Raw genomic sequence first — 22,362 nt, 5'->3', positions numbered from 1 at the left:
TGAATTCTTATGAAATGTAAACCGTCCCACTACACAGTCTGTCCCTTTCTTCTTTCTTTCCTTTCACGGTCTTTCTCTCCCTCCTTTCCTCTCTTCCTGTGTGCTATATGGCCTTGCCCAGGTTTAATAGCAGTTACAATTTTCTCGGGAAAAAAAAAAAAGGACTTGGAAACTTTACATCATTTCCTGTGTTCTGTAATTTATCATTAATTTAAAATACCTGAAATGAAAAAGTTCTTTGGATTTGAAATCCACTTGAATACAGCATTACACTCGTCAATTAAATAAAGGGAAGAACTGTTGGAATATTTAAATGTAATTTCAATTGTAAGCTTTGGGATGGTTAAAATTTTTCTTTTATCACCTACTTCTGGCTATGAAATCTCTTGTTGATGCTGACTACCAAGAATTTGAAGAGATCATCATTAATAAAGCTTGATCAGAAATTGTGTGAACAGTTTTGATTATAAAAGTTCGTATAAAATAAATAAAATACTTGTTTCAATCAAAGTTAATACTTCACTATGAAATGTATTCCATTTTTCTCCTCGTAAAAATTATAGAAATGGAATAGATCTTCCCCTAGGACCCACATAGGCAGTCTGAAACCCCTCCCAATTTTCCCTCAGTGTGCAATTCCAGTATTTTGTGCATGTGCCATGGCATGTATAAAAGGTTGGAAATCACTGAGTTAAGAGGTCTGGTTAAAACACTACACAGCTAAAAAAAAAAAAAATAATGAAGCTGCCATGAGTGTCGATAACTTGAAGCTGCACGATGAGTACACAGGGATTCTTGTATGAATATGGAAACTTCTATAAGATACATTATTTAGGGGGAAAAGGCAAGGCAGTGTGTGTGTGTGTGTTACCATTTGCGTAAAAAAAGGCGCGGGGGGGTGGTGCGGTGAAGATCAAAGTATATTTATATCTATGTATTTGCCTGTATGTGAAAATATGTTTCCAGAAGGATCAAAGATCTGGAGGGGGGGCCTGAACAGCTAAGATAAAAGGGCAGGGGCGGGGGTAGAGGTGGGGGGAAAGACTGAAGACTTTGGTGTTAACTAAGGAGAATGATGACCTTGAGTCCCGGGAGAGCCGTGGCAGGCTGAGTACGGTACCCCAAGATTGGAAGGGTAAAGGTCCCTCTGGGGAGCAGGACGAAGGACAGACACTAGGGAAAGCTGGCCCACGGGAGACAGAAGTCTGGGGCGCCGTCAAAGGGCAGCTGCAGTGGGCGTGGCTTCAGATCTCACCCCCCACCCTCGGCCACCAGAGGGCAGTCAAGGCCGCTCCCGAGGGCGGGCGGGGCGGAGCGTTCGCGGCAGGCTCCCTCCTCCAACCCCACCCCCGGCCGGAGAGCCCGCCCCTGACGTCCTCGCTCGCTTTCCCAGACCCTCCGGGACCACCGGCTGCTTGCTCCAAGTGGAAGGGCTCTTCTCTGTAGGGAGCCCCTCTGATGGTGGGGTCATCGCTGCCGCGCCTCTCCATCCAGTCCTCCTCCAAGCTCTGTTGGGTTATTTCATTCAATCTTGACCACAGTCGCGTGAGATGGGTACTGCCTGCCATCAATCCCATTTATAGAGGGGAAAGTTGGAGCACAGAGAGGGTCGGTAGCTTGCACAAAGTCACAGCCCAGGAATGGTGACCTAGGAGACACATGCCCACCCTGAGAACCAGAGCCTTAAACAAACCATGGCTTCTTCACTGGTCTCCAGGTTCCCACTCTGCTCCCTTCCAGAACCTTCTTCACACAGGGGTCTTTTGTTTTGGGGCTCTAAGGGGGCATACCACTCCCTGACTTACAACTTCCCTTTGGCTCTCACTGCCCTCAGGACCAAGTTCACTCCCCTCACCCCACCTCTCTGGCGCAGTCTTGACCCAGGAGCCTCTTCTCAACTCCACACACCAACTTTCCTTCTGCCTGAAGAAAACTCTTACTCATCCTGTGCACTTGCTGCTTCTTGACCAGGACCACTCTTCTTGCTTCTCCCGTTCTTTTAGTTAACTCATACATTCTTCTGGCCCTAGCTCTCATTACCACTTCTAGGGAGCTTAGACAAGCCAAGGTCCCCATATTAAATACTGTTGGGCACTCACTATGAGCCTCTTGGGTTGCACTGGCCTTAGACACGTGCTTCACTTTTGTAATTGTAATGGTGTCACCACTCCAAAAACTCCAGTCACCTGATTCCTTTCTTTCTTGAACTATCTCTAATACACCAGTAAATCTTGTGGGATCTACCTCTAAAATACTACCTCAAGTCTGGAGGTGCCTGGGTGGCACAATCAGTTGAGTGGCAACTCTTGGTTTCAGCTTAGGTAAAGATCTCAGTCCTGAGATCGAGCCCCACATCAGGCTCCCCACTCAGCGCAGAGTCTGCTTGAGATTCTCTCTCTCTCCCCCTCTGCCCCTCCTGCTCATGCTCTTAAATAAATCAATCTTTTTTTTTTTTTAAAGATTTTATTTGAGAGACAGAGAGTGAGCGAGAGAGAGAGCCCGAGTGGGGTAAGGGGCAGAGGGAAGGAGAGAAGCAGACTCTCCCACTGAGCAGGAAGCCCAATGCGGGGCTCTATCCCAGGACCCTGAAATCATGACCTAAGCCAAAGGCAGGAGCTTAACCAACTAAGCCACCCAGGCGCCCCAATAAATACAACTTAAAAAAAAAATGTTACCTCAAGTCTAACTCCTTCCTACCTCCTCCCCCACTAGGTCCTTCGTAAGTCTTGTCATTCTTCCTCATGGTCACCCAGCTTCCACCTTTGCCTTCCAACTGCCAGACTCATTGTTCTATTTGTCTGTCTCCCCAAGGATGGAAGTTCCATAAAGGAAGAGATTTGTTCACTGCAGAATCCCCGGTGTCTAGGACTGTGCCTGGGCAGATCAGGGCTCAGTAAATGCTTGCTGAGTGGCTGGCTGTTCCCCTAGAACGTCAGTTCCTGAGGGCGGAGACTGTGTCCATCCTGTTCACACACACCCCAGTGCTCAGCACACAGCAGGTGCTCAGTAAAAACCCCATCAATGAGCAGGTGGAGAAATTCAGGCCCAGAGGGAAGAAGGGACTTGTTCAAGGCCCTCTCCTGAGGGCAGCAGAGCCAGCAGTGCTGCCCAGCTCCCCCGCAGAACCTGCTGCCAGCCGCACAGCCCCTCCTCCCCCAGCCCGGGGCACACAAGAGCCCAGGCCCTTTGCTCACTGAGTCAACACAGTTTATTACTGAACTGCACTTTCACCTTCACACAGACTATTTCAAAGAGCTGGAACAAGTGTGGGGTGGGGGCTGGGGGGGGATAGGTGCCCCTCAGGAGCCAGGACCCCCAGCTGGCTTCCCCAGACCAGGGCAGGGGAGGGAGCATCAGGCCGTTCAGTCTCCGGGCACCAGCTCTCCACGTGCACACGCACAGCAAGCCAGCAGCTCCTCACACATAAATACAGACACGCTTAACAAAAATAGTATATCATCTTCACAAGGAATAAAAACTAGTCTCGAATATGTACAGCAGAGAGCCCGGGATGGCCAGGGGTAGGCCAGGACCCCCAGGGATGAGACAGGCCATGGGTGGAGTAGAGGAGAGGGAGGCCTGATGGACTCCTGGCCAGGCCACTCTGACCTTGCCAGCCCTGCAGCCCAGGCTGAATGGGGGTGGAGCACACTTCTGTTTGGCCAGGTAGGACTGGCCCCTCCTGCCACCCCCGCTTTCCCCCATGCATCAGGGTCTCCCTCCTGCCCTTCCTGCCTGAGGTAGGGAAGACTCTAGGGCTCCCATAGCTGTTCCCTGTAGCTCCCCTTCACCTCTGGGCCAAGGCCCCCGAATCCCTGGACTCCATGGGCGGCAGCCCAAGGGAAAGATGCCACAGGCTGATCTTCTTGCAGGAAGTGAGGCAGCTGAGCCCATCAACAGCTCTGGGGCACCTGCCTTGGGCCCAGTTGGTCCCTCAGTCACGGTCATGGGAGCCAAGGGAGGGGAAGGAGAAATGAACTGGGGTGGTGCTGAACTGCAAGGACCACCCCAGCTTTGGCATGGGATGCTTCCTGCAGCTACAGCTCTCTCCTTCCCGGGCGGGGCTGGCCTCTAGCCAGAGGCTTCTGGAGGACACTGGGATTGGAATCAGGGACTTCGGCCAGGCCAGAAGTGGGGAGGGGGTCCTGGTCCTTGTTTCTTTATTCCAAGCAGCTTGAGTCCCTAATTAGTCAGAAGTGCCCCTAAGTGGCTCTTGGGAAGGTGGGGATGAAAGGAAGGGGAGCCTAGGTCCTGGAAGGGGAAGGGAATGATCAATTCCGAGGCCACAAACATCAAAACGAAGGCAATCTAGTCTCTCCTTCTGGGGAAAAAGGTCAGAAAACTCTCCAGCTCTCTGGCAGGAAAGCATTCTTGGGGAGGCTAAGGGGTTGGGGTGTTCCACCAATCAGGCAGGGCCCTCTAGCTCCCAGCTACAAATACCCCCCATACCTGCCAGCTTCCATGGGGCAGATTTTGGGGGAACCTTGTGGGTTCTGAGGCCAGAAGAACTGAGGTGTAGGGAAGGCGGCTTTCACAGAAGCGTGGAAGATTCTAGAAAACTAACTGCGGGGGACCAGGTCTAGGCCCAACCCTGTGATGGGTAGGTGACCATAGGCTGCATGTAGTGGTTCTCCTGGTGGCAATGGTGGCTGGACAAAGGGATGTGGTGGGAGCAGGACAGGGGTGGGAGGGTAAGTGGGTGGTCAGTGTCTGGTCATTTCCGACTGAAGAGCGAGCCCAGCAGAACCACGCCAGCCACAGTCATGCCTGTCAGGAACCAGCGGTTGAAGCGCTCCTGGCCCTTCCGGCTTTCAGCCGCTGCATTGTTCCCGTAGAGTTCCACGAAAGTGTCCTGCAGGGAGAGAGAACAGAAAGGAGGCTGCTGTTTAAGTGCTACATCAGTAATGTGGATAGGCAGGAGAAGGAGGCCACCTGCATGCAACAGTGATTTGGAGATTTTTTTTAAATTTATTTATTTGTCAGAGAGAGAGAGAGAGTGCACAAGCAGGGGGAACAGCAGGCAGGAAGCATCATGACCTGAGTCAAAGGCAGACGCTTAACGACTGAGCCACCCAAGCATCCCTGCAATAGTGATTTGAAAAACAACAGCCATCCATGCCCACTCTGGGCCAGATAAAGGGTTCACGGCTGCCCTCCTTCCTGCCGCCCAGCTAGGGATGATGACCAACGCACTTTATTGCTGAGATAACGGTACAAAGCTGGGAAGGGCTTTGTCCAAGGTGAGCTGGCTAAAAAGTGGTACTGGAGAATCTGCGGCGGGAAAGAGGGCAGGAGCAGGGAAGTGAAGGGAGGCTAGGCGGCTGGAGCAGAAGGCAGGAAAGAAGGGCATGGGGAGATGAGGGTGAAGTAGTGAGCGAGAGCCGGCCCATGTGTGGTCTGGAAGCCGAGGAGGAGCATGCAGCTGAGGCTGTGCATAGTGCAGAACCACTAGGCCTTAGCCTCCCCACTGATGTGACTAAGGCAGGGAGGGAGAGGGGACAGGGCTAAATTCCCAGTGATTTAGGGGTAGGCCAGGTCTGGGGACTATTGGCCTGAGGCTCCTTCTCCCTCTGGAGAGGGGAGGGCCCGGCTGATGGGTAGACAGAGGGCAAGCAGAGGGACAGCTACTCCATTACAGGACTGGGATGGGGTCTGCGAGGCCCTGTCCCTCACCCCCTGGGGGTGTGACTCGGGGCCCAGAAGGAGGCGAGCAACAGCCCTCACCCCCAGGGCAGTCAGGAGGCAAGCACATGATATGGGAAGGTGGGGCTGTGGGTTAAATTACCCAGCCCAGGGTGAAGCCAGCCTGTGGGGCAGGGAGAGGGGGCTGCAGCCCTCTTTAATAAGTAAGCTTTGCACCCCGTTTGTCCTTTAGTCCTCCAACGATGCTGCAGTGCAGGCTGTCTCTCCCCATTTATAGACCAGGAGCCTGTGGGCCTAGGGAGTGTCTAGAGTGAATGGATCACAGATGAATGAACACAGAGCCCATGGGCCCTCATTTCCACCTGGTCCCACCTGGCTGAGTAGTGGCTGCTCCCTCAGACACCTGCCATCTCCAGTTGGTTCCAAGTCCCACCAGGCCAGTCTGCTCACTGTGAGACCTGCCTGGCCCTACTTCTGGTCTTGATAACCCCACTCAGTTCATGCTCCACATGGAGGATTTTTAAAAACCATAGATCAGATCATGGCACGCCTGAGCTTCAAGTCCTCCAACAGCTTTGCCTTGCACTTAGAAAGCCTGTGTCATTTCTGCTCACATCCCTCGTACCTAGCGGAATGCCATGCGCACCGAACCGCCAAGATGATTCAAAGACTCCTCAATATTTATTAAGCCATTAGGGAGGTAGGAGTGACACACAAGCTAGAGCCCTTACCAGAACGTTTACCAGGTATTGGGGGGAAAAATACCAGAAAAAGCCCCTCCATTCAGACCATGTCACTCCTTCCCATCTCATCCCAAGCTCTCAGCCTTCCCAAGGCTTCCCATCACACCCGAACACCCGGAATAAAGTCCCCACTTCTTACCACGGCCCGCGAGGTCTAGTGGCACCTGCCCCCCTCCCCACTGCACACTCATCAAACCGGCCTCCTTGCTCTTCCTCGAACACCTGGCTCAGGAGCTTGCTGTTCTCGCTGACCGGAGCACTGGACCCCAGATCACCACCACCACCTCCCTCCCTCCCTCCCTCCCTCCCTCCCTCCCTCCCTCCCTCCCTCATTTCACTCCTGAATCTACTCAGATGTCATCTCCTCAGGGAGGCCTGCCTTGGTCACCTCTTCTAAAATGGCACCCATCCTCATCTTTCTCTACCTTGCTTTGTTTTTCTTCCCGGCACTCTTCACAACCAGATTCGACAATTTGTTTTTGTTTTGTCTCCTGCACTAGGTGTGGCTTGACACAGGCAGAGACCCTGGCTTGTCTCTATATACTCAGCGCCTGGAACAGTGTCTGGCACATGCAGAGGGAAGGTACTACTACTAAGTGCCAGGCAGTTATAGCCATTTCACCTTCATCAGGTAGATTTGAGCCCCATTTCAACGGATAGGAAGACCTTGCCTGGGGTCACCCAGCTAATAGGCAGCAGAGGCAGGATCAGAACCCAGGGCCGCTCAGCTCCAAAGGAAGTATGGCTCTAGCAGGACACTTCCCTGTGTGGGGGGCTGGGACAATCTGTCCTGTCAGTAGGGCTGAAATGGATTCTAGGAAGAGGGAGGTGGGGTGGGGTCGAGAGGGAACCTTGGGTCTGGGGAGAGAAGGGCAGGGGTGTGGCAGCCAGCCAGCCTCCTAATTCTTTGGCCTTGTTGCTGCCCAGGCATCACTGGTGTGGATATGCTTCCCTATCTTTCCCCCTTCATCCTGGCTGGCCTCATGAGTGTTGGCGGACGAGAAAATTCTTACAAGAGTTACAGTTTTTTCTGGTCCTAAGTAAAGTAGGCCCAAATGGAGTCACAAAAAAGATGGACCCATAATGGGGGAGAGTCCTGGACTGTTGGGAGCATGGGAGAAGTGAGACCAAGGCCAGAAGGACCTGGCTATCCCAAGGGGCCCAATGTCTCACAAGAAACCAGGGACACTGGGGTTGCAGCCAAAGTGGGAGAGGCCTGGCTCCCTCGATGGGAACTTTCCTAAACTGGAGGGCTGGCAGCCACAGGAAACTTTCCTCTCTGGGGCTGGGTTGGAGTAAACAGGCCCTGTCCCTGCAAGGGCACAAAGCACTCACTGTCCAGGAACAGTCATTCCAGGGTGGAGGGAATATTTTCATTTTGGTGTTATAGAGAACAAGACTCTGACCTGCCCAGCCCCCGACTCATGCCTTCCTGGCCAGGACAACCTTCATCTCCTTTTCAGGAGCTCCTTCTCCTGGGGAAGGGGAATTATGATTCCAGGGGCTGTGGATTCTGGGGACTGCTTCTGCAGACAGAACATGAGCAAAATGGGGTGTGCTATTCCGGGGCGGGTGCTGGGGAGGCAGCGGTGTGGGTATATTTAGCTCAAGGTTCACACGACACACTTGGAAACAAACACAGCCATTTTCTCAGTGGGCGGTTGCCCTGGATAAATAAACAGCATTGCAGGGCAGCCCTGTTCTGGAATAGCAGAGATAAGCCCCAGTGCTCTTCAATGGTTCCCACTAGTTTCAGCCAGAGCTGGCATGGTGGGCAGGGGGGTGAGATTGTAAGGGTGGGTTGCAGGGAAGTCTCTGATGTCACAGAGGCTTTCAGGAGACCCAGGCCTGAGGCTGTCTGCATCCTCAACTTGAGTGAGAGCAAAGTGGAAGTTTCTCTTTGCAGTTGTGACCACTGACATGGGATCCATGCAGGGGTTTTCAGGGCCACTGGGGACAGGCAATGGCTAATGACCTCTATGGCAGGATCATGGACTCCCAGCCAGGCAGACCCCACAAGTCAGTTAGGCCAACCCACCTGCCCATTCTATAGTTTCACACAGCTGGTTTGTGGTAGAGCTTGGACTAGGAATTGGTATCTTCTGACTTGGCATCAGGGCTCCTCACAGGAGTGAGCCAAGAACCAGGGTCCCCAGGAGAAGCCCACGGCTGGGACCACTTTCAAGGTCCTGCCTCCAACAGTCCTGGCCATGTACGTGGAATGGCCCAACGTGGCATACTCCAGAGTGTTTCTCACCCATTGTGTCCTCTAACTGGTCACCCTCCCTATATCATCTTCCTCAGTAAACCAACCCCTACTCAGCTTATAAGACTCCACAACGAGTGTCTCCTTTGCGCTTCCAGGGTTTTGGACACTCATTCACACCAGAAATATTTCTTGAGTGCAAACCATGCTCCAAGCCCAGCACTAAGACACAGCGGTGAACAAGACAAACAAGATCTGCTTTTATGGCGCTTACGTTCTAGTCCGCACGCTCTCAACGGGAAGGCAATCACCTCCAGTGGGGTAAAGCAAAAAATTCTTGGCAACTACAGTGGTTTGTGGCTTTCCATGGGGCCACAGCATACAAAGAGATACAGAGTACAGCTGTGGTATTCAAATGTCATGGGAAGGCAATTAGGACAAGAATGTAGAAAAAGATGCCTTGGGGGGGGGGTGGCGATAAGGGAAAGAGGTTGAGAAACACTGTCCTAGTGGGAAGCAGAGAGGATAATAAGAAACAAGACAATTTCAGAGATGATGGGGTTTTGAAGACAATGAAGTCATGGGGAGGTGATAGGGAACACCTGGGGGACTGATATAGGCGGAGTGGTCAGAGAAGGTCCCCCTGGGGAAGTGAGGTTTGAGTTGACAGCTGAAAGACAAGGTGGCAGTGGCCATGGGAGGATCAAAAATCTTGGGTATAAAAGAGCATGTTCCAGGAGTAGCAACAAGTGCAAAGGCCCTGAGGTGAGAATGGGAGGCAGGCTGTCCCTAAACTGAGGCCCATTTGTGTGTCAGTCTTTCCCCCCACAGTCTGGGGGATCGTGTAGGTAGGGACCAAGTGTGACCCATGTCTGAAGCCAGACCCATCCAGACAGGCACAGACTGACTACAGCGAGATCTCTGCCCAGAGGCCAACTGAACAACGCAGGCCACAACACTTCCCCTAAGGCAGCGGCCCATCCACCCTGCCAGGGGCTGAAGCTCAGGGCCTACTTGAGTCTGATCAGTCCTCTAATGGCCCACCCTTCTCTCTCACCTCCCACGTTTCCATGCCACTTTCTGGTGTGAGCTTGAACAGCCCAGTGTCCTTTCTTGTTAAATAATAATAAAATAATAACAAATGCTATTATGGCAGCTGACCTTTATTAACACATCTGAATGTTTTAATTGTGCTGAGCACCGAGCTAAAGCACTTTACCTCGATGACGCCATATTCCCCGATTCCATGTATAATCACATTCATTTGAGTGATTATTTTTTGTCCTGTCTCCCCCACTAGACTGTGTCTGATTTTGTCCCTTGTATCTCCAAAACCTGACGCTGTACCACGAGCACAGAAGGTGCCATTCTTAATCTATTTTATAATTTTTAAAAAAGATTTTATTTTATTTTTTTTTTAAGATTTATTTTATTTTATTCGACAGAGATAGAGACAGCCAGCGAGAGAGGGAACACAAGCAGGGGGAGTGGGAGAGGAAGAAGCAGGCTCATAGCAGAGGAGCCTGATGTGGGGCTCGATCCCATAACGCCGGGACCACGCCCTGAGCCGAAGGCAGACGCACAACCGCTGTGCCACTCAGGCGCCCCAAAAAGATTTTATTTTTAAGTAATCTCACATCCAACGTAACACTCAAACTCACAACCCTGAAATCAGGAGTCACACGCTCCACCTGCTGAGCCAGCCAGGTGCCCCTATAGTTTTTTTTTAAGTAAGCTCTATGCCCAACCTGGGGCCTGAACTCACAGCCCCAAGATCAAGAGTTACATGCTCCACTGACTAAGCCAGCCAGGTGCCCCTAAATAAATCTAATTTATTTTTTAAAATTTACTTATTTATTTTAAAGATTTTATTTATTTACTAGAGAGAGAGCGAGAGAGAGCAGGCGGGCAATAGTGGGGTGAAGGGAAGAGGGAGCAGCAGACTCCCTGCTCAGCAGGGAGCCCTATGTGGGACTGATCCCGGATTCCCGGGATCATGACCCGAGCCAAAGAGAGACGCTTAAGCAACTGAGCCACCCAGGTGTCCCTAAAATTTTTTTTTAAAGATTTATTTACTTGAGAGAGAGAAAGCACGCGTGTGCGTGCAATGAGGGTGAGCAGGGGAGGGGCAGAGGGAGAGAATCTCCAGTTGAGTCCCTGCGGAGCACGGACTCATGCAGGGCTGCAGAGCTCCCTCCATCTCACAACCCAGGAGATCATGACCTGAACTGAAATCAAGAGTCAGACGCTCAACCGAATGAGCCACCCAGGCATCTCTAAATGAATCTACTTTAGAGGAACATTTAAATGAGGGACTATCTTCATTTAATCCTCATAATATTTATCAATGGCCTTGTTGTACAGATGTGAAAATGGTGGCTTCAGAGTTCATCCACCTTCAATCTAGGAAGTGGTGGGACTGGGATTTGCCTGAGTTCTGACTTCTTGCTCATTCTGATGTCTGATCCTGCCACCTCAGTCCCTGCTGTCCCTATCAGAGAGAACCAGTGGCAGCGGCAGCAGATGCTTCCCGAGCACTTACCCTGCAAGGAAAGCACTCTTTTCAGTCCTTTTTGTAGATGAAGTTCACTGAACTGTCTCCACACCGCCGGGCAGTGGGTTCTATTGTTAACCCATCATACAGCTGATGGACATGCAGCTCTCAGATAATCTGTGACTTGCCCAGGGTCACACAGTGGCTGGGTTGCCTGCACCAACAGTCTGGCTCCAGTGTCTTTGCTTCCAACCTCCATTCAGGACTGTGTTCACTTTCAAGAGGACGATACTTTGCAAGGCCTCATCGTGGGCCAGGTGCATGCACTTCATTACTGAAGAAGGACCTTGATCTATACCCAGGCAAACTGAGACTCAGAGATACCAAGAGACCTGCCCAAAGAGGCTATGTGGGGAAGTCAGCTGCAAGGTCCCGTACATACAGCAGCAAACCCCATATTCCCGGCCAGGGCTATAGTCCTGAGTCCTTCTAGGAGGGGGAAGGTTGCCCGAGGCCACCAGCTGAATGAATGAGCTCTGGCCCCCAGCCAGCTGAGGGGAACTGGGTGCCACAGGAAAAGGATGTGACGAAGACCAGGAGGGAAAGTGAAACCCTTCCGTCCTGGCTTCAGTGGGGGGAACAAGTGCTTGTGCCAGACGGGCCCTTCCTTCCTCTAGGGTGACTCTGGATGGCCCAGGCCCACCACTTCCTTCCTGCTTGGTTATTTTGGGAAAGAGGTAGGTGGAGAAGAGGAAGGGGCTCCTAGCAGCCCAGGGAAAGTGCCAGAGACATCAATGTTGTACCTTGCCGTGGCCTCGTCATGGCCCTGCATGAGCAGGCCATGAGTCACCTGCAGAGTCACTTTCTGCTGCTAGCCTCAGTTTCCCTGAGGGAGAGGCTGATATAGGCCTGCTGAATAGATAAATGAGGCCTTGTTAAGAGATCCCTGGGAGATGGCAGGAAGGGGGGATGGGGCAAGCAGAGAGGCCTTATCACTCTCTTGGCAGGGAGGTGCAGGCGGAGACTCGGAAGAGATGAGGTTTGTGGTTGGAATCCACTTCCCTTGGCTTTCCCAGGGGAGCTGTTGGCCTCAGCAATGTGAAAGGAACACAGCCTCTCTCCTCCATCAGGGGTGGGGTTGCATTTGGATGTGGGCAATTTAGAGAGGCAGCTCAGCTGGGGCAGAGGCAGAGATGAGTGACCACACTGTGCTAGGGCAACACCAGTCTAGCCAGCCCAGCTGTGGGCGCCATCGCAAGCCTCTCTACTTTGGAGCCTCAGTTTCTCCTACTCTGACCTCCCAAGACAGTGGTGCTAAGATCGGGGGATGAAAGCACTTAGTAAAGCAAGGTGACCTCGGTGTTACTGGCTGAAGTGGGTGTCATGGGGGGCTCAAGCCATCTGGGCTTTAAGGAATATTTGGAGACATCCTCGCAGCAAACTTCATGTTAATCTTTCTCCAGCTCTGCCCCCGTCAGCTGCCAGCTTCTCCTCCCCCGCCTCCTCCCTCACCATTAGTTCTCAGAAGCCTGACAGATGTGCTCATTTCTCAGAAAAGGAAGTGGTTGTGCCGGGAGGAGATAACACCTCCGCTGGGGAATTGAGAAAGCTATCAGGCCCAGCAGTGCGAGTGTGGGCTCTCCACCTCGTCAGCTCAGAACCAGGGTACTAGTCTTACAGACAGAGACAGACAATTCAGAAAAGCATTTACTGGGGGGCACAGATGCTCATTTAGGGGCTCACAACCTCCTTCCCTGGGAGTGTGACTGATATTTACTGGGCACTTACCATGTACCAGGCATGATGCTAAGAGCTTAGTCCTGGATACGAATTTTCTTAATCTTTGCAATAACCCCATGAAGTGTTATTGTTACTTTCCATGTTACAGATGAGGAAACAAGGGCAGAGAGGTCAAGGGACCCTCCCAAGGTCATTATACTTCATAAATGGCAGAGTTGGGATTTGTACGCGGCAGTCTGTATCTAGAGCCCAGCACTTAATGGCTCCTGGAAGGCTGCTACATGCTCATATGCATTCATTCTCTGGAATTCCGAGGCCTCCTCATCTCAACCCTCTCTCATTCCATCCCTGGGGACACCCTATTTTCTCATGAGTAGATGGCCACAGCCTTTCATTCTTCTCCCAGTGTTCTGGGTGACGACCAAGGCTCACCCTTAAAAAAAAGTCAGAGACTCAAAAGTGATCTTGTAATGTAATCATCCAACTTCCCATGTGACGCACAAGGTCACCCCTAACATCCTCATTTCTTAGGGTTCAGAAAGGTGGAGCGCCAAGGTCACGTAGTAGGTCTGTTTCACTCCAGAGGGTCCATACTCGTGGGAGTTCACAGTCATCTCTAGGGCATCTCTGCTTACACACTCAGAGGGCTTCACTTTTGGACAGCTCTCTGGGAAAACATTTGCCTCTTTCCCTCTACCTCCCCCCACTGGCTGGCATCAAGTTTGGTCCTCTTCTGCTGCTTTCCTCCAACTCTGTCCCAAGGGCTGCCCAATTTGTCACCACAGGCTGGCAGAGGAAGCTTTGCCGGCCTTGTTCTGGGCCCTGGACCAGGTTGTGCTCCTCTCCGAGTAGAATTTCCTCACTGGTAAAGCAGCAGCACTATGTGGATAAGGCCAAGGCTGGTGACAAATTAACTTCTATTTCTCTACCGAGCTGGGCTGCCATAGCAAAGAGTAGGCAGGTACCCAGTAAGTCTTGCAACTAGACTTAAGACATGTTGGCTTTGGACATCATCTATAAAATGGAGATTAAAGATGTGCTTATTTCACAAGAACACCGTAACTTGGGAGGCTCTTACAACTCTGCACGGCACAGAGCAGATTTTGAATAAATGTCAGCTATTATTACTGTTCTTATTATTAGACCAGGGCTCAGCTTGTGTCTTACAGCCTTCTCCCGGGTCTGTAAGACCCTACAGGATTTCCTCAGCTTTGTCTAGGGCCAGGCTGCTTCATTCCTCACATACCATGTTCTCTTCAGCCTCAGGACCTTGGCCCATGCTGATCCCTCTACCAAGGTCTCTCTAATTTATCTCTTAAGTCTTCACCTCCAGGTTACTTCTTCAAGGAGGACTCCTGCTTTCTGCCTCCAAGTCTCCTTCAGTTTTCTTGCCAGTTTGTTGAGCTGTTCATTTTTCAAAAGTTTTTGTTTAAATTCCAGTTAACATACAGTGTAATATTAGTTTCAGCATTCAATATAGTGCTTCAGCACTTCCATACATCACCCTGTTTTCCTCAGGACAAGAGCACTCCTTAACACTTCACCACTTTCACCCAGCCCCTCCCCCACCCAACCTTCAGTTCTTATAGTTAAGAATCTGTTTCTTGGTTTGCCTCCATTTTTCCTCTATGATCGTTTGTTTCTTAAATTCCATATATGAGTGAAATCATATGCTATTTGTCTTTCTCTGACTGACTTATTTTGCTCTGACCTGCTCATTTTTGTCCATGAGCTCTGTCTCTCAGGCCTAGCCCAATGCTGGGCCTAGACAAGGTTCTGACAAGTATAGCTGATTGGTGGACAATGAGGAGGGTAGGGAAGAAAGGCCAGTTCTCTCTCTCTTCATCCCTCCTCACTGCCTGACAAAACTAGGAGGAGGCCCCGAGACACGAGGTGATTGGGCAGGGTGACCAGGACTCCCCAGATACCAAGTTCTTCCAGGCTCAGGGAGGGCGACAGGAAGTTTATAGGAAGGTTCTGGAAAAGGAATCTTCTGCATTGTGTTGAGGCAACAGGCAGAAGGAACTGAGGTTAGCAACCTACAATGAATAGGGACTTGGGTCTCTAAGGCCAACCCTCTCCTTAAAACTCTGTTTCCTTTTGTGGTCTATGCCTCCAAGTACTCCATGGTCCAAAGCAGCTGTTCCCTTCTCATTTCTACCCAAAGCTATCCCCACCGCCTCATCTGGTGCTGATCAATGCTGCATGCTGTTAAGAAGAGAACGCCGGGCAGAGAGTCAGCAGATGTGGCTTTCGTGTCCCAGCACTATCACTGTCTTGCTTAGGTTGAGTCTGTTCCCCTGTCTGGGATACTGGGAAAGTCTGAGACTTTCCCCATCTGTAAAATGAAGGGGATCATCCCAAGAACTCCTACTAGTGCTGCAGCTTGAAGAGGATGAACGTAGCTCACACATGGACGGCTGAGTGACTACCTAAGTTCTGTCTCTGAAGGGATTCAGAAGACCCAGTAATTAGTGTGGAAGGTAAGAGGCAACATTCTGCAATAGAAGGACATGTTGCCATAAAGAGTGACCCCCCTCCACCTCAAAGCCTGCTGAGTCTTGCCCTGTAGGATTCGAGGGCAATGGGATTTGAGACCTGTAGGAAAAGGGCAATGCGCACATTTGTGACGCAGGGCAAGCTCCTCAGAGAGGCCCGATCTTGCCGGGCTCTGCCCCTGTGGCCTCAACCTCTTCACCCTAGCACCACCTCCAACTAGTCCAAACAAGTCCCGGGTATTTTCAGCCACCTTTATCTGATCGGAAATGTTTGGAATTCCACAGCAGAAGGCAACAGCTCTGGAGGATTTGAGGATGGGAACAAATCCCTGTAACACCCTTCCCTCCCCCCTATACATATGAATGCTCACATATACACCACCTTGTAACCAAAAACTCAGAGCCCAAAGCTCCTGCTGGGTTGCATTTCCTATATTCTGGTTCCTTCTAGTCTTCTCAATTCATCCCCAACCTAGTCCATCAGTTGCCTCAAGGTACAAAACAGCAAGATGCCTGGGATGGTACCAGGACAGCTAGACTGCTGTCCCAGCAGGGTGTCGCAGGGGGTTTGCTGTTCAGTCAACACCCAGAGCACCAAAAAACTGCAGAAGATCACCGCCACCAGGAGGCCCCAAAGCAATTTGCTGGCCCACCTGATGTGACATGTGGGTCACTCAAGAATTCATGTGTCATGATCCTGCGGTTCAGAGATGTCTGGTTCAACTCCCTCCTTAAACAGATGGGAAACTGAGACCCACAGGAGGTAAAGGGATTCCTCTAAAAGGCCTGCTGACTCCTGGAGTCTGACGGTATGCGTTTTGGCCTCAGCTCTATGACCGCCTATTTTGATGGACCTGAGGCAAGACCCTTTACCTCCCCAGGCCAGGGTTCCTGCCCATAAAGTGACAGCACTGTGGGGCACCTGAGTGGCTCAGTCCGTTGAGCGCTGGACTCTTGATTTTGGTTCTGGTCATGATCTCAGGGTCATGAGATGGAGCCCGCATCAAGCTCTGTACTCAGCAGAGATTTTGCCTGAGATTCTGCCTCTCCCTCTCCCTCCGCCACGCCCTCCCCCACTACCGTGCACGTGTGCATGCGCTTGCTCTCTCTCTCAAATAAATAAATAAATAAAATCTTAAAAAAAAAATAAAGTGAGAGCACTGTGCTTACATCACAGGCTTGGCAGCAAGAAGTAAATGGTTCACAGAACTCAATAAATGTTATTAGCTGTTATTTTATAGCTAAAGGAGTGGCCTCATTTGTGCTTCCAATGGTGCATCTCAATTTTTACAGCTACAAACACACACACACACAAAACAGCTAATATTTACCGAACCCCTGCTTGAATTCTCAAAATCTTGCAAGTAAGCGTTGTCCCCATTTTACTAATGAGGAAGCTAAGACTCAGAGAGGTGATGAGATTTTGCCTAAGATGACCAGCTAGTGAGTGAGGGGGTCTGACTCCAGAACATGTTACATTTGCCAGTGCAACAGGACAGATGCAGAGGGATGTTAGTAAGCTCTTCCTTCCCTCCCCCTTGCACCCTTGCACCTGCCCGCTATTTCATGAGCATCTGCTATTTTGGGCCCTGGCAGTCATAACTTTGAGGACAGGGAAGAGAAGAGGCATGCTCCCTGGGTCCCTGGGTGCTTTGTGGGTGGGAAAGGGAGAGGTGTGCTGTGGCTGCTCAGAGCTGCCCCCCAACCCAGCCTCTGCAAGGCCAGTCCCTCCCTTTATCTGCCATGATCTTGGAAATAAAAGTGATGCCAAGTAGCTCTGATGGAGCTCTTATCTGAGTTTTCTAAGACAGATCATGACCCCTTTGTGGGTTGAGCTGTGAGGTTGCAGGAAGGACGAGACAAGATGTCCTGCAAGCTCTGGACACTCATTCATTCCATAAATCTTTATTAGAGTATCCACTAAATGCCAGGTACTATGCTAAGTACTGGGGATAAAGCACTGACTAAATCAGATGAAAATGCCTACCTGCGTGGGTTTACAATTTAATGGGAGGAGAAAGGCAATAAATAAATGTGTCAGATGGTGACGAGCGCTAAAAAGAAAAATAAATGAGAGAAAAGGATTAGACAAAAATATGAAAGACAGGAGGATGAGAACTCACAGTCAGGGAAAGCTTCTTGAGGAGGTGACATTTGATCAGAGCCCTGAATGAAGTGAGGGTACAGGCAGCATAAGGATCTGAGGAAAGCAGTGCAAAGAACAACTGCAAAGGCCGAGGTAGAAACACAGGCACTCCAGGAATGCCAGTGTGACTACAGTGAAGTGAATGGTGGGAGAATGGTAGCAATGGGGTCTGGCAGTAGCCAAGGGACAGACTATGCACGGCCTTGAATGCCATTTAAGAATTTGGCTTTGTCCTTTGAGTGACATGGTAATACTGCAGGGACATGATCTAACTTTGGTTTGTTTTTTGTTTTTTTAAAGATTTTATTTATTTATTTGTCAGAGAGAGAGCCTGACCACAAGCCGGGGGAGGGGCAGGCAGAGGGAGAAGCAGGCTCCCTGCTGAGCAAGGAGCCCAACACGGGACTCAATCGCAGGACCCTGGGATCATGACCTGAGCCAAAGGCAGACGCTTAACCAACTGAGCCATCAAGGCGTCCCCCTTTGGTTTTTGACAGGTTCCCTCTGGGTGTTGGGTGGAGACCTCCAGGGTCAAGGGTGTAAGGAAGCAAGAAGTCTGGTGAGAAGGTGATGTAGTCATCCAAGAGAAAGAAGACAGCAATTTAGCCAGGATGGTGCCAGGGAAGCTGGTGAGAAGCAGTCAGATTCAGAATTTATTTTTAAAAGTAGAGGGGCACCTGGGTGGCTCAGCTGGTTAAACATCTGCCTTCAGCTCAGGTCATGATCTCAGGGTCCTGGGATGGAGCACCCTGCATCAGGCTCCCGGCTCAGCAGGGAGTCTGCTTCTCCCTCTCCCTCCGCCTCTTCGTCTTTCATGCTCTCTCTCTCTCTCTCACTCTCTCAAGTAAATAAATAAAATCTTTAAAAAAAAATAGAAAATAAAAGTAGAGCTGAAGTTGGTAAACCATATGGTTCTTGATCTCATGGTCATGAGTTCAAGGACCAGGTTGGGTATATAGCTTACTTAAAAAAAAAAAAAAAGTAGTAGTAGAGCTGAAAGGATTTGCTGATGGATTGATTGTGGGCTAGGGGAGTTGCTAGTCTCCCTGGCCTTGTTTCTCACCTACAAAACTCAACTACAAAAGGCAGGCGGAAAGGCCCTTGAGGATTTTTTTTTCCAGCTTGATAACCATGGGAACTCTATGGGATGAAGAAAGAGACAAAATCATTTCTCTCATGGAAGCAAAGCCATTTGCTCCCCAGGCCCCGAGGGTGGATGGCAATGAAAGGAGGAAGGCAGGGGCTGGACAGAGACAAAGGAAGGGCAGGGTCTGCCTATACTGTGGCTGCCACTGCAGGGCCACTCAGTAGCAGGCCCCAGTGGGGGTGGAGGTAAAGGTATTAGGAGAGCAGGGGCATCAGAGCTGTGCCGCGTCCAGGCACTATTAGGCAGAAAGTGCCCAGTGGGTGAGCGAGTGAATGAGGCAGTGCCTGCTCGCCAGGATGTGTGCAAGAACTTCCCAAGTTGTTCCAAGGGGTAAGCCTGACCCAAAGGATTCATCTCCTGTCATTCCTTCTGCATTGATTACATTCTAGGCTGAGTCTCAAGTTCCCATTCTTCATGAATGGATGACTGCGCTGTCTGAAATCACCACAGCAGCCTTTTGGAGCTGAAAGGAAGCACAGACACATCTGGTCCACTCTATCCACAATTTCAGCCATCACTGTTTTGGCCTTCTCCATATATCATTGTTCTTATTAACATTTTCCTATCAATTGATTCAATTAAAAAAAATAAATAAATGTATTGAGAGTTCTCAACCCCTTGTCCCCACTCCCCAAAAACAACCCTGTTCTTTCTGCAATCTTTTCCCTTTTTATTCACGTATTATTAATTTTATTAAAAAAAAAAGATTAAAAAAAATCTCTACACCCAATGTGGGGCTCAAACTCACAACCCTGAGATCAAGAGCCGCATGCTCCACGACTGGGGCCAGCCAGGTGCCCCTGCAATGTTTCCCCTTTTTAGTAAATGGTGGTAGTTTCACCCTTCCAGGTGCTGAAGCCTGGAACACCTTGGAGTGGTCGTTAAATCCACTCTAGTTCTGATCTGTTAGCAAATTCCTTTGAATTTATATTTTGAATTTATCCTGAATGCCACCACTTCTCACCACCTTCACTGCTGTCATTTGGTTCAAGCCAACACCATTCTCTGCCTGCACTATTCTAACAGCCTCCCAGCTTCTCACCTCCCCCTATGGTCCTTCACCAGAGCAACCACATTCTGTCTAGTCAAAACACTCCACCTCCTTCCCATCTCACCCAGAGGAGGAGCCAGTGTCCCATCATGGCTCACATAAACCTTCACCTTCTACCACTTTCTCCTCTGCTCACTCTGCTAGCCACACTCACCTCCTCTTCTTTTCCTCAAACATGCCAAACACATCCTTCTCAACTTGGGGCCTCTGTACTTGTTCCCTCTGTCTGGAATGTTCTACTACAGACTGATACATTGTTTATTCCTTCAGATCCTGTAGATCTCTGTACACATACCTCCTCAGAAAAGCCTTTCCTAATCACTCTTTATTTAAAACAAGTAACAAAAGGGATGCCTGAGTGGCTTAGTCTGTTGAGTGTCTGCCTTCGGCTCAGGTTATGATTGAGGGGTCCTGGGATTGAGTCCCGCTTTGGGCTCCTTGCTCGGCAGGGAGCCTGCTTCTCCCTCTGCCTGCTGCTCCCCCTGCTTGTGCTGTGACAAATAAAATCTTTTAAAAAATAGGGGCGCCTGGGTATCTCAGCCATTAAGCGTCTGCCTATGGCTCAGATCATGATCCCAGAGTCCTGGGATCGAGCCCCGCATCAGGCTCCCTGCTTGGCGGGAAACCTGCTTCTCCCTCTCACACTCCCCTTGCTTATGTTCCCTCTCTCGCTGTCTGTCAAATAAATAAATAACATCTTTAAAAAAATTAAAATAAGAAAAAAAATAAATAAAACAAGAAACAACCCCCCTCCCAAAATGCTGCCTTGCCACCCTCCATTCCCTATGATCATTCTATCTTTTTAGAATATAAACTTCCCGAAGGCAAGATATTCCCAGTATGCTAGAATGGTGCTTGGCATGAAGTAAGATACTTAGTAAGTAGTAAGTATTTGCTAAATGAATAAATGAAATGAAAAGGCAACATATGTTACTGCTACTGTAACTAGAACATCAGTATCATTTGCCACATATGGAAATCAACATAAAATAAAAACAGTGACTATCAGAAAAATGTCTATTTGCATATCACCTGTAAGTTACCCTAAAGGTCAATGGTACATGTATTGATCTTGGTCCCACACCTTTACAAAAGAGACACATGAGGTCCAGGGCAAGAGAAAGCTGAGGACAGAAGCAGCCAGCCAGTTTGGAGGTCAGTCCAGAGCAGCCACACAAGTAACCCCTCAGTGCCTTGAAACCACAGCCCCACCCCCCAGAGTGTACACAAAGTGACTAAGTCCCGGGAAGGGTACAGCTGGGTTGAACCAAAAGAGCCTGTCTGAGGGGCCAGGAAAGCTCTCCTCTGGGCCAGGCACAGAACCAGAGGCTCTGCCGGAGAGAACAAAGGCCAAAAAGGAGTCTGCCAGACTGGAGGAGTCTCATGGGGCTGCACTGCGGGGGGGACGGGCACGCACAAACCTGTAGGTGAGGTCCGTGGAGACCAGACAGCTGAGAGCAGAAATGAAAACAGGCTGGGTCCCAAAGGGTAACAGCTTCAATCCCGTAAACACCAGACAGGCATGGGGGTTCAGATGCCAGTCTGGGGCCCAGCTGAGCTCAGGGGGTTAGATGGGACCTTCCCAGCCTCCTCTGTCAGTAATGACGACTCTAAGCTGAGTGGAGCAGAGACTACCAATCATGCCACTAGTCACAGCAGACGTTCAGGGGGAAAAAGAGAGAGCTACCCTTCTAGTCCCCACATCCCAGGTGGTCTCCAGCACCCTCCTAAATCCCAGCCAGCTCCACTCACATGGGCCCTTGAGGATTCGATCTCTGTTTGGAGGGGAACATCCTTTTCCCATCCTCATGGGGCTTAGCATACATGGCTGCAGGTGCAGGGAGTGAAGCTATTGCTGTTGTAACTGCCAGGCCAGCAATGCCTGACCTACATCTCTATGGTTGGTTGCATGCAAAGAAAAATACCAGGGATTTCCGTTGGTGTTCACCAGATGCAGCTGCCAAGGGAAGGTGGGCCTTCTGAAGGCCTGCTGCGAGTAGGGCAGGACAAATGGAGAGCTGGCTGGGACAGATGAGGCGGCTGGCCTCTGTATTACTTCCTGGCTTTGAGGACCTCCCTAGATTTTAGAGACTCTATCTAACGTTTATCTTTTTTCTACCAAGGTCTTCCACTGAAGCTTTTTTCCCCTCCTCTTCTAGTACATTACCCTAAGAATTGAGAAAAAGAGAGACAGAGAGAGAGGGAAAGAGAGAGAGAGGACGAGATTCTATTTGGGGGAAAAAACTCCCCAAACTTACAGTTGTTCCAGCTGTAAATTATTGGCAATGGAGTGAGGCTTTTTAGATCTGCACAGAAAATAAGCAACCTGGAAGTTCTGCATGGCAGCATAAAAAGGCCTTGGGACTTTAGAGTCAGGACACATGGGTTTACTCCTGCTCTGTGGTGGTTCCATCTGGCTGCAGACATGTCAACTGAGGACCCGTGGCCTCACTCCCCTCATCTGTCAAGTGTGGATGAAGGACCAGATGATCTCTCTGGCTCCTAAGTGCTGTGATCCTATCCCTAGCCCTTCCCCCTGAGCCTTCTCAGGGGTGCAGTGTTGTGTAAGGAAAAAGCTCTCTTAGGAGACGAGAGACTCAAGTTCTAATCCCAGGGTTGCCTTTTATTAACTCGCTGTGTGATCTTGGGCAAGTCACTTCACTTTCTTCATGTAAGCCAAAGACTTGTAAGTGC

General features: G+C 50.3%; 1 protein-coding gene across 3 annotated transcripts in view; it reads right to left on the bottom strand.

The window, feature by feature from the left end:
* Positions 1 to 3,190: 3,190 nt before the first annotated feature.
* Positions 3,191 to 22,362, bottom strand: part of BCL2L1 (BCL2 like 1) — a 48,821-nt gene continuing 29,649 nt past the window's right edge. For all 3 annotated transcript variants that reach the window (XM_026503241.4, XM_026503240.4, XM_026503239.4), the window contains exon 3: positions 3,191 to 4,852. In XM_026503241.4, the coding sequence (XP_026359026.1) occupies positions 4,715 to 4,852 (138 nt within the window). In that variant the 3' untranslated portion in view covers positions 3,191 to 4,714. The remainder of the gene's footprint in view (positions 4,853 to 22,362) is intronic.

Source organism: Ursus arctos, unplaced genomic scaffold (genome assembly GCF_023065955.2).
Source record: "Ursus arctos isolate Adak ecotype North America unplaced genomic scaffold, UrsArc2.0 scaffold_16, whole genome shotgun sequence".
Taxonomy (NCBI): Eukaryota; Metazoa; Chordata; class Mammalia; order Carnivora; family Ursidae; genus Ursus; species Ursus arctos.
This window is presented reverse-complemented; position numbering and strand designations above follow the sequence as displayed.